Source organism: Sus scrofa, chromosome 2, assembly GCF_054392235.1.
Source record: "Sus scrofa isolate SSC_HxYL_T2T_F1_AM1 chromosome 2, Sscrofa_HxYL_maternal_Yorkshire_Landrace_v2.0, whole genome shotgun sequence".
Classification (NCBI taxonomy): domain Eukaryota; kingdom Metazoa; phylum Chordata; class Mammalia; order Artiodactyla; family Suidae; genus Sus; species Sus scrofa.
This window is the reverse complement of record NC_139384.1, coordinates 88362239-88374838: the sequence shown is the minus strand read 5'-3', so window position 1 is coordinate 88374838 and position 12600 is coordinate 88362239. Positions and strand designations below refer to the sequence as shown.

The following is a 12600-nucleotide window of genomic DNA, read 5'->3' as shown; positions in this document are numbered from 1 at the left end:
CAAAAAAAAAAAAAAAAAAAAAAAAAGCACCTGGTCAAACCAACATCACTCCTGATTTTTTAAAAAAACCTCAGAATATTAAGTGAAGAGATGGATGCCTCATCAATGTAACAGAGTGCCTACTGACCCTCACTGGGTCAACAATGAGTGGCCAGAGCAGTGACACCACCACAGAACCAGAGGAGGCTCTAGACACCATGGGTTGGTATGATTAACGCTGTTCCAACGCTCGGAGTCAATGCAATAGGATGAGAAACTGAAATCAGATGTTTAATGACCAAAAAGGAGGAGACAAAAACCACTCCAGCCTTGTGCTTCAGCACCACTTTCCAACCTGTTTCTTAACCCTCACGCAAACCTGGACTCCTCAAGGCCAGTGCCGTGTGTGGGCCACACTCCATCCTGACCCCTGTGGGTCACTGTCAGCTTCCAACCTCCTCAATACACCCTCTCCTTCTCCATTATGTCAGCACCTGCCTCCTGCCACCCTAGCCCCTTCTCTGGGACTTCAGATCCATGGGGACCTCCCAGCCGATTCCCAGCCCCTTCTCTCAGGGGCATCCCTTCTAAATTAATCTTTTACTCTCACAGGACCCCTCCCCACAGAGGAAAACATTCATCACGCCTCTCGCAGCACACTTGGGGGTGGGGTAGGGGCTAATGTAGGAGCCCCAAGACCCCTGGGCTGCCCAGGAAGTGACTTTCGTGACAACACAACATCATCCCTCCACTGTGGCGTGGGGTTGGCGGCAGCTGACCACCTGCACAGTCGAGGCAGGAACGCAGTGTCAGATCATCAATGCCAGTTCACTGAGGTCTCCACAGATGCCCGTTTCACTAAAGAATATCCTGTAATTCCTGTGTAAAACCATGGATTTTAGTAACTCTCACCCTGAGCAGAGGTCATTTCAATCTCCTGTGGGAGGAAGTACCCGCCCATCCCAGCTCAGCCGGGGACCGAGATGGAGCCCTGGAGCACAGGGACCAGTGGACAACTCCCGTCCTCCTGCTGGGCACCGTGTAGACGCCTCATCAAACACCAGCCAAGTGAGCTGTCACTTCAAGATAAACCATGGACTGTACTTGTCACAAGCACAGAACTCAAACTTTCAAGCAGAGAACTGGAATTTGGGAAAACTTGATCTGACAACAAGAATGGGATAAACCCCAATGTCTGCTGGTAAGGGGATGTAAAAGCGGCTCTCTGCTTTTGCCTTGGACAGTACATTCTCTTCCCTAATCAGTTTAAGAAAATTATATCTGAAGAAAACTGAGATGCGGCACTTAGCTAATGAGGTGGGGGTTAGTTTTGAAAAGTTCTAATTCAAGTTGAGCTTTTTAAAACTTTTTTTTCGGAATTCCCATCGTGGCTCAGCGAAAACATGGGGTTGTGGGTTCGATCCCTGGCCTCACTCAGTGGGTTAAGGATCCGGCATTGCTGTGAGTTGTGGTGTAGGTTGCAGACTTGGCTCAGATCTGGCATTGCTGTGGCTGTGGTGTAGGCCAGCAGCTGCAGCTCCAGTTGGACCCCTAGCCTGGGAACCTCCATATGCCACAGGTGTGGCCCTAAAAAGCAAAAAATAAATAAATAAAAACAAAACTGTATTTTCTTTTCTGAAGAGAAGACATCTGTTTTCATTCTTAGACCAAACTGGCACCAAGTGATACACAGCTCCAAGCTAAATGCCTGTGATTACTCCTTAAAAAGGCCTCTGGTGAGATGAGTGCTGACCTGTAATGGACTGAACGTTTGTGTCTCCCTTGCAAAATTCAGACGACAAGCCCCTAATGAGATGGAGATGGGCCTTTATGGAAACAAAGTTAAATGAGGCCACAGGACAGAGCCCTGATCCAACAAGGCTGGTATACAAGTCAAACTTCAGAGAGCTTGTTCTTCTCTGAGGACATGGCAAGAAGCAGGCCCCCACCAGGAACAGCCCTGCCAGGTCTGGCTCCAGGACTGCTGGCCTCCAGGACTGAACGAAAATAGCTTTCTGTTGTTTAAGCAGCCCAGTCTGTGGTACCAACTGCGGGATTTCCAGATTTTATACCATGAACTCTCAGCACATGGAAGATCTAATGTTACAGCACCAGCATCAGCAGACATCTCAGCACAGGTCACTGCCCACCCCAAGGTCAGCCCACTCCGAGGCCAAAACTGGTGGATCTTCATACCAAGGACAGAAAGGTCATTAACTATGGTTAGGGAAGCCAGTCTACAAAACCACCACTTGCTGAATGCTGGTGCAGCATCAAAGAATGCCCACAACTATCTGAAAAGACTGTGAAATACCCACCCTCTCCCAGAACAGCTTGGTGTGAGGCCAGATTCACACTCACTTCAACCAGTCACAACAGATCAACATCTGCCTTAAAGGACAGCATTCATAGATTCACGAAGATGTAAAACTATTCTACTCTTCTGTCTCATGTCTTTTGTCTTGGAAAAACAGTTTTTTTCCATTTTCTTGAAAATGTGTTGTTTGTGCTAACAACGGGTTTATTGTATCACCTACCTAAACAAAACTCCTTGAGATCCTCAGTAATTTTTAAGAGAGGAGTTCTGAGGCCAAAGAGTTTAAGAACAGTGAGCTTACTGACCAGCCACCCCACAGCCCAGAGCCCCAGGGCCCATGAAGCCCATCCTGTGACCTCAGCACCCAGCACAAGGCCTGCCCTGAGGATGGAGGAACCAGCAGCCCTGGTCACCTTGGTGTCCACAGAGCTCGGAGACTAACTCAGCTGAATGGACACACCATGAGGTCGCCATAATGTTCCACTTGCTGAGTACCTGGGAGATGAAGTCCTTCTGCAGCTCCTCCTCCGGCCTCTCTGAACCCCGTGCAGCCTGCTCGCACTCCTCCCGGACACCGTAGTTCTGCGACAGGATCTCTGCCAGGTGGAACTGATGGTCTGCAGAGCCCATGGACACCACTGTGGAAGGGACAGCAGCTGGCATGAGCGCCTCGCCACTGTCTCGACCATCACACCGAGGCCAAGGATGACGGGTGGAGGAGCCACAGGGCTCAGCTACCACCAGGGACGAAGCCCAGGCTGTGTGGCCACACGTGCAGGCATGTGCAGGCGTATGCACATGAGGCCCATGTGTGTCTGTGTGCCCATGGTCAGCACAGGAGCACACGGCCCAGCAAGTGTCTGGCCCCTCTCCTGCTGCAGCAGCATCATCTGCCAGCCCAATGGGGGGGCGGGGTGGACGTTATCAGACTTGGGGTTTTCCCCAGGGAGTCAGGATGTGCTCACGGCCAATTCTCCATGATTGGTTTTTAAAACAAATAAACAAGAGAAAATAGATAGGTCTCAATTCAGCCCCAGCCAGCAGGCAGTCAAGGCCAAGACCAGACCTTCACATGGGCTCAAAGCACAGCAGGAGGCGGTGCAGGGAACTGGCTGGGAGGAGCAGGACCCCCACGCATGGCACCCCCCAGTACCCTCCCTTTTGCGGCCCATCCCCATCTCGGCCTCAGCACAGGTGTCAGCAGGCCCCCTGGAGATGGGAAACCATCCTGGCCACTATGTCTGCATGCCCACCCCTGAACGCTGGGGCCTCTGTACATCCAGGATGGCATCTCGCCTGTGGGCGAGAAGGTACCTGCTGTCGTGCGCAAGCTGGGCTCCCCAGGGCACAGACCGTGAGGGAGGCGGGAGGCCACACCCTGGCTCTGCCTCTGCAGCGAGGAGGCCTGCGGAGGAGAGGAGCAGATCAGGATCCGTGGCCCCACTGCACAATGAGGGGCTCCCTGAGGGACACTGGGGCAACTCAGGGTAAAGGGAAGCGGAAGCTGCCCCCTCACGAGCAGGCCAGGCATGCAGCGTGAAGGGAAGGCGGAGGCTGCTGGCCCTGCAGCTTCACAGCCTGGGCATCCTCTCCAAGTCAGACATGCACCCAAGGGCCCTGTGCTGGGCCTGGACACAGGGACCAGGTGACCCAGGCCCACACTCAGCCCTGCTTGCACACTCCCCACAGGCAGGTGCTGATGCAGAAGCCACTTCCTGAGGGCCCAGCCTCCAGAAACTTAGTCTTCAGGAGGCAAACAGACACTCTGGAGAATTCCCAGCAATTCCTCCAAAAGTAAACGGTTACCACAGCAATGAACTCTTCTCCTAGGGACAGACCCAAAGAACCAAACACACTTGTCCACACAAGTGTACATATGTCCACAGAAGCAAGACTCAAGACAGCCAAAACGCACCCAGCAACAGGTGAGTGAATAAACAAGATGTGGTCCACCCATACAGTGAAGACAAGAGAAGCACTGACACTCCTACCACGTGAACAGACCTTGGGACCACGATGCTCAGTGAGAAAAGCAGACACAGGACACACAGTGTGAGAGTCCATGGATGAGAAACATCCAGAACAGGCACATCCACAGAGTGGGTTCCTGGTTGTCAGGGGCTGGGGTGACTACTCCTGAAGATGGGGTTTCTTTTGGGGTGATGGAATGTTCTGGAATTAGGTAGAGGTGAAGGTTTCAAAACTTTGTGAACATACTAAAAACCACTGATTTAAACACTTTAGGTGGATGTGTTTTGAGATCTATAAACTATACCTCAAAAATTTTTAAAAATGTAAATAAAAGCATTATAACAGCTACCATTACCACAATGTTCAAAAGTTTATGAACAAGAAAACTAGACCAATATCTCTAACAAAGAGAAACAAAAAATGCCTCAACAAAATGCTGGCTACATACAAAGGACACTAAACTGTGATGAGGACCTCACCTCAGGGACCAGGAGGTGTGAGATGCAGAGTCAACACAACACACCAACCACAACAGACTAAACATACACCCATACAGTCACCTTAGTGAACTCACCGCAGGGACCAGATGTGACATCCAGAGTCAACACAATATACCAACCACAACAGACTAAACACACACCCGCACAACCACCTCAATGGGTGCACAAACGCACCTGACAAAGTCCGACATCCCTTCACGATAAATATACTCAACCGCCTAGGCCCAGAAGGGAACCTGCTGATAAAAGGCATCTACCCAAACCACAGCCACTATCACCCTGAAAAGAAAAGCTGGTGCCTCCTCCAAGGTCACCACCACTTCTATCCCATGTCATCCTGTGGGTTCCAGTCAGGGCAGGAAAATGAAATATAAAGAATCCAAGTGGGAAAGGCATTTCTTTCTACAGATGCCATGACCTTGGGACACAGAAGATATAAAGAATCCACTAAAGAAATTTCAACTAATAAAATGAGCTCAGCAAGGCTGCAGGACACAAGATAACATAAATATCAACTTATTAGAAAAGAACTAGAAAAGAACAATCCAAAAAGAAAAATAAGGAAAACAATTCCATTTACACTAGAAAAGAACAATCCAAAAAGAAAAATAAGGAAAACAATTCCATTTACAACAGCACCAAAAAAAAAAAAAAAAAAAAAAAAAAAAAAAAGTACTTAGGAATAAATATAGCAAAAGAAGTTCAAAACTAATACTCTGAAAAGTACAAAACATGTTGAAAGAAATTAAAGATCTAGGAGTTCCCATTGTGGCTCAGCGAGTTAAGAACCTGACTAGTATCCATGAGGATGCGGGTTTGATTCCTGGCCTCTCTCAGTGGGTTAAGGATCCAGCATTGCCATGAGCTATGGTACAGGTCACAGATGCAGCTCATGTCTGGCATTGCTGTTTGCTGTGGCATAGGCCGGCAGCTGCAGCTCTGATTCGACCCCTAACCTGGGAATTTCCATATGCCACAGATGCAAACACAAAAAAGCAAAAAAGAAAGAAAGAAAAAAATTAGAGACTAAATAAACAGAAAGACAAACTGAAATCATGGTTCAAAAGACTTATTATTGTTAAAATGTCGATATTCCCCAATCCATGAGGAGATTCAATGAACTGCCTATCAGAATCTCAGCTGGCAGATTCCAAAAACTCACAGGACCCAGAATAGCCAAAACAATCTTGAAATGCAAGAACACTTCCTGATCTCAAAAATACTCCAAAGTTAGAGTAATCTAAACAGTGTGGTAGTGACATAAGGCTAGATATTTAGATCAAATTAACAGAATTGAGAATCCAGAAATAAACCCACACATTTACAGTCAAGCAAATTTTTAAAAGGGCAACAGAAAAATCCAATGCAGAATGAACAGTCTTTTCAACAAATGCTGCTAGGACAATTGGATATCCACATGCAAAATAATACAGTTCAATTCCTATCTCACACTATACACAAAAACTAACTCAAAATATATCAAAGACATTAAATATAAAAGAGTTAAACCCAAAACAGTCTTAGAAGAAATCACAGGGATAAATCTTTGTTACCCTGAACTAGGCAATGGTTTCTTAGATAAGACGCCAAAAGCATAAGCAACAACAGAAAATTTAGATAAACTGGACTTGATCAAAATAAAAAAAACTTATGCTTCAAAGGACACCATCATGAAAGTGAAAAGACAACATACAGAACAGTAAAAGATACTTGCAAATCATGAAGCTGAAAAGGGAATCATATCTGGAATATAGAATAAAGAATCCTTACAAGTCACTAATAAAATGGTAACCCAATTTTTTTTTTTTTGTCTTTTTGCTATTTCTTTGGGCCGCTCCCGCGGCATATGGAGGTTCCCAGGCTAGGGATCAAATCAGAGCTGTTGCCACTGGCCTACGCCAGAGCCACAGCAACTCGGGATCCGAGCCGCGTCTGCAACCTACACCACAGCTCACGGCAACGCCAGATCATTAACCCACTGAGCAAGGGCAGGGACCAAACCCGCAACCTCATGGTTCCTAGTCGGATTCGTTAACCACTGCGCCACAACGGGAACTCCGGTAACCCAATTTTCAAATGGGCAAATTATATGAATAGACATTTCTCCAAAGAGATAACACAAATGGCCAATAAGCATGTGAAAAAAAATGTTTGCCATCAGGGGAAAGCAAATCATCAACAGCACGTAAAACACACTTCTTAGTCTTGGAATGGCTGTGGTCAGGAATGTAGAAAAGAACAAGTGCAGGGGGACATGGATGCTGGGACGACTGTAAGAACAGCCAGTAGCTCCCCAGGAAGTCAGACACAGAGTATCCTATGGCCCCAAGATGCTGCCTGGGTGCATGGCTAGGAGCTGGGAGCAGGCACCCCACATGCTGCTCTGGCACAGGGTCACTGTGAGCTGAAGGCAGCTGAGAACACTGACCCGCTGCACCACGGCCCTCACCCCATCCTGTCCACCAGTGTTCTGCTGCACTGCTGTTCCCGAAACCCGATCACCCCAGTGAACTCCCCACAGAGTTCTCCCTGAGGACATGCCGTCTGGTTAACAAACTGCTTTTTCCTCTCTTGTGAACCTGCCCTTGTTGGTCTGAATCCCAGAGCCTGCCAGGGACCCTGGGATGGGGGGAAGGACAGAAGGAAAAGTCAGGCTTCTCCTCCAATAAGATACCCAAGAGAAACGAAAACTCCCAGCCACATGAAACCTGCTGCTGAACAGTCTCAGCAGCACCATTCATAAGAGCAAAGAAGGAGAGACCTGAATTGCCATCGGATGGAATAGTGTGCAGCCACGAGAAGGAGAGAGGCACTGACACTCGCTATCACGTGGACAGACCTTGAGACCACAATGCTCAGTGAGAGAAGCAGACACAGAACGACATACAGTGCATGATTCCGTGGATGGGAAAGGTCCAGAACAGGCACAGCCACAGAGATAGAGAGTGGGTTAGTGGTTGTCTGGGGCTGAGGAGGGAGGTTTTGAGGAGAGATGACTGAGGAGTGGATGGTTTCTTTTGGGTGAAAATGCTCTAAAATTGACTGGTGATGGTTGCACAACTCCGTGAGTATACTAAAAAAACTACTGAATCGTACCCATTAAAAAGAGCAAATTGTACGAGAAGTGAATTACACTTCAGTAAAGCTGTTTACAATAAATAAATAAATAATAAAAGATTAGGACAGTTAATTTTAAAAGTTTAAAATTTTAGAAAAAAAAAGTTTAGTAGGAATTTCCACACGAATTTCCTCACTGGGTCTGCAAGAGGTTGTGTAATCATTCTCTTCACAGAGAAATAAGAGGCTTGAAACTTAGGGAGGTCAAGTCGCTTACGCAAGCTCACACAGCATCTAAATGATACAAATACAAGCTCAAACTCAGGCTCCGTGACTCAGAAATGCTTTACAGACCCGTCACTCTTCTTGGGGACATAAATGAAAGTACACGAATGTACAGTAGAGCCATAGCAAGCTGGGAGGCAATGCAAGCCACAGGCACTGGGCACAGGGCACAGCCCACCCTGTAGAGCCATACACGGGCACTGGAGCCATGAGGGCAGAGCTGGCAAGGACCAGCAGAGGAGTCTGAAGCCCTCTAGGAAATGGGCCTCAATTCCCCGGAGGGAGTGTACAGTGGGTGGCCTCTGCCAGGAGCACCCCAAGTTCTAAGAGGGGAGTCCCCTACCCAAACAGCTTAGGAAGTTTAGCCCCTACACTTGGTGCAGAAGGGCAAAGGAGCCTGCGGATGAGCTGGGGCCAGAAGTGGGAAGAGTCAGGGCACCTGGCAGCCTTAGACATCTCCCCTGTCAGAAGCAGCCTTGCCTCCCTCTAGGAAAGAGCAAGTGGCCATCAGCCCGCAGGCCACCCTGCAGAGTCACACATGGGGCAGCTAAGGTTCCAGCACTCAAAGTGTCCTCTGAAGTGACCGAGGCCCCTCTAGGACCCTCCTGAGGGCCCTGGTGCACCAGCCTCTCCTGGGCTCCCTCACCCACCCCAGTCAGGCCCGGCTTCCTAGCTCTTGCAACCAAGACCACTGACTGGCAGGGGAAAACAAGAGGCCAGAGCCCAGACCACCCACTTACCAGAGAGTAAGAGAGCACTGTACCCAGTACACTGCCCGCCCACGTACAGCTTCGGGTGTCTGACCGGCGCTCAGTCAGAGGGGCTAGGAGAGCAGTGGCTAAGAAGTCTGGCCTGCACCTCCCAAGAGGCTCCACACAGCCTGTCCCCCAAGGTGCCCTGGGTCCCCAAGCTCATCTGCAGGGAGCCCCCAGCGCCTTGCATTCAGCAGGGAACACTGTATGGGTTTTCTTCCCTGGCCCAGCCCTAACACCCAACTTCCAGGCCAAGCTCACTCTCCACTGCTCCCAGGGGTCTAACTCCATTTGTTCAGGGCACTCTGGACAGACCAATCCAGTCCAAACCCCCGTTTTGCCAAGTGGGAGAAGAAAAAGGATGAGGATTGGACTAAGGGTGCTTTGGGTCAAAAGAAAGAACAAAAGGGAGGAAGGAAGAGAAGGAAGGAACCAGCATTCTAGAATCTTGGTCCTAAAGGTGAGTGTGGTGGAGGTGGGAGCAAGCCTCGGAAGGCTCCGCCCACCCTGCCCCGCCTGGCAGCTCAGGTTCCAGGCACTGCTGGAAGGACAAGGGCGGCAGAGCAAATGTAGCTTCCCATTCAGCCCTCCCTCCAGCTCCATCCACAGCCTCACGTGACAGCCATTCCTCCAAGGTGGTGGCTCCCAGGCAGCCCAGACTCCCGTTGCAGGCCCCCTCTCTGTGCACTGGTTGGGCCAGGGACTTTGGTGGGAGGGATTCCAGGCACCCTCCAGTGCAGTTTCCACTGGCCGCCAAGCTGTGAGGAAGCACAAGCTGCAGGGGAGGCCGTGCCAGCAGCCAGCGTCTTAGCCACACCTGGGTGAGGAAGCTTCCCTGCACTGGAGATGGCTCAGCCGAGCAACCAAATGCACTGTGGGGACCCTGAATGAAAACTGCCTGGCTGAGCCCCGTCAACTTGCAGAACAACCAGAGGTAACTAAAAATGATGGCTGCTTCCAGAAACTGAGTTTCAAAGTGATTCATCCATCAGGCAGCAGTATTAACCAGGATACCCTCCACCCTTACCCAGCAGAGGTACGTGGTCCCACTGGACCACCCAGCACTCCATCCCCCATCTGACAGCCCACCCATCACCCACTCTGGCCAGGAGGCACAGCAGTCAATGGACAAACAGGTTCTGCCTGTCCACACATGAGCCGTCAGTCTAGTTGGACATGTACAGTACTGAGGGGAGAAAAATGGGTGGAGCCTGCACAACTGGGGGTCAAGGAGGACCTGCGTTGCCGTCTCCAGGCAGAGGCCTGAAGGGCTGTGGAACAGTACCGTGCATCAGGTCCCTCCAAGGGTGCAGACTGCACAAGGAAACAAAAGGCGCCTGGGGCGGGGGCGGGGGGGGGTACAAGAGGCAATCCTAGGGGACCACATCACTGGGCCAAGGGTCAAGGAGAGGACAAACTTGACACAAAGGACAACAAAAAGCTGTGTCTTTTAAGTACAAGACAGAGATGGTGTACTCAGGTTTTTCTTTTTTTCCTCTTTTCCTTTTCTTTATACAGCTGTAGCTGTGGCATATGGAAGGTCCTAGGCTAGGGGTCAAATTGGAGCTGCAGCTGCCAGCCTACAACAGAGGCATAGCAACTCAGAATCCGAGCCACATCTGCGACCTACATCGCAGCTACGGCAACACCGGATCCTTAATCCACCGAGCAGGGCCAGGGATTGAACCCGCATCCTCACGGATACTATGTCAGGTTCTTGACCTACTAAGCCACAATAGGAACTCCAAGTTTTTCAAAGCTCTTCAAAGATTAAGGCAGGACCCACAAGTAAAACAGTACAAAGCACCCCACCTTCTCTCACAGTGCTGATAGCTGCTTTGCCAACAACAAAAATCTGGCAGCTAATATTGATCAGCATGCACTGCTAGGTTACAAATCACCATTTTTATGGGTTCAAGACAGCTGGTTCTCAGTGACTGCATAAGGTTCAGATTCTCTGTGCAAGCACTAAGCCAAGATCTCATGAGATCTCCCCATTCAGAGAGTGACCGGCCCAAGGTCACACAGAGCAAGAGGCTCTGGAGCCACAACAGGTCTCCTGGGCAGAGCCTGGCCATGCCCACGACTGGCATTTGCACACCTCTTATCCTTTACTGACCAGCTTCCCTCTGACCATGTCTCCTCACAGCCAGACCCTCAGGGCCTGCCACAGAGCCAGACATACAGGCTTTCTTTCAGAAACCAATTCACTCAACAGGCACCACACCAAACTGGACACCAGCTGCCATGAGGGTTCCAGGGGCTGAACGCTGGGCAGGGCAGAATCAGCAGCCAAACCCAGCAGCTCTCAGGGCAGGCTGGTTGGGGAGGCTGCCCCACCCACCTGTGACACGCAGCCACCTGCCAGGCCAAGATTGCAGGCCCCTGGGCCAGACCCACACAGACCACCATACCCCTGCTGGGCCAGTGGGAGGCCCTACATGAGCTTCCCTCCCACAAGTCCAGCCCCTATCTGGGAAACTCGAGTTTCCTAAATGCCCCCTATGGAAGCAGAACTATTCTGGAAAGACCCCTTGGACCCAGCATAAGGCAGAAACTGGCTAGGAAGGCCCGGCCCTCCACTAAGATGCCCACACCCTCTCTGGCGCAAAGGCTGGGCCTGTTACTGCCCCTGAGAAAGTCACTGGTGGGAAAGAATGGCCAGTTCCGCCCTCCACAGCCATCTACCCACGATGTGCCAAGATGTAAACACCCAACTTAGCCCCACAACCAGGCCTAGCAACCGAAAATGCTCCTCACCAGGCGGTGCCTGCTCCTCCCCGGGCCTGGGCAGCCTCCCCATTGGGTGAGGATCACTTGCTGGGGCCAGGGACCTGCTCCGCATCCCCAGACAGAACGCTCAGACTCACAGTGACTGAGTCCATAGCAGGTGCATCATTCATCTTCACTAGGGCCTCATAAGATGACAGCAGGTTCCCACCTTCTTATCCAACATGCAAAAAAGCCCTCAAAGTGAAAGTTTTTCATCCCTGGCTTGACGCGACATGCAGCAATTTGCTATCTTAACCCCTATAATCCTAGGTGAGTTTGATGAAGCATAATAGTCCCAAACACCACGAGTCCTCAAATCCGAAAAACTCAATTCCAAAATCTATCTGGCCCCAAGGACAGGGGGCAAGGGGTCTTGGGCCTGCTCTCCGAACAGAGAGGAAGCTTGGAAAAGTGAGTAACTTCAAGGCGTAGGTAAAGGAAGCCCTTCGCTGCCCGCGAGCCAGCCCCAGGTAGGACCTCGAGTCCTGCCAGGGGTCCGGAGGGAGCGCAACTCCACGGCTCAGCGCCCTGGGAGTCTGTGGGCTGGGGTCCCGAAGGCGGGGTCCGGGTAGAGAGAGCGCTCCGCGAAGTTGGCACACACCGGGCGGGAGCCGGGGGTGGCGAGCTGGGGGCGGGAACCCGCGGGCGAGCGCCCCACCCCGCCCCCTCCCCACCCCGCGCCCCCGCCCTGCACATGCGCATTGCCGCCCACGATGTGGCAGCCTCGAGGGGGGGGCCGAGGCCGGGGGTGGCAGGCGACGGAACCCCGTGCCCCTCGGGCCCCGACGGGAGCAGCGCCGCGGCCCGGCCCCAAGCCCTGGGCCGGGGTCCTTGGCGCCCGGGGCCCCGACGCGGCCGGGTCGGGCGGCGGGGACACGGGCTGGGGCGGGGGCCGGCTCCCCCGGCCCGCTCACTCACCTCCGCCATGGCCGTGTGTGCGCGGGAGGCGGCGGCCGCGCCGGGATCC

The 12600-nt window shown here is 51.5% G+C and overlaps 1 protein-coding gene across 9 annotated transcripts in view; it reads right to left on the bottom strand.

The window, feature by feature from the left end:
• MIER2 (MIER family member 2) overlaps positions 1-12600 on the bottom strand; it is a 26094-nt gene extending 13494 nt beyond the window's left edge. For 5 of the 9 annotated variants that reach the window (XM_085013580.1, XM_085013583.1, XM_085013585.1 and 2 more), the window contains exons 1-3: positions 4301-4463; positions 3611-3701; positions 2792-2934 (exon numbers count right to left, since the gene is read on the bottom strand). In XM_085013580.1, coding sequence (XP_084869706.1) covers positions 2792-2934; positions 3611-3701; positions 4301-4360 — 294 coding nt within the window. In that variant the 5' untranslated portion in view covers positions 4361-4463. Of the gene's footprint in view, positions 1-2791; positions 2935-3610; positions 3702-4300; positions 4464-11621; positions 12311-12551 lie in introns of those variants that run through there. The other 4 variants (XR_014837941.1, XM_005661435.4, XM_013994851.3 and 1 more) reach the window with 4 other exon arrangements.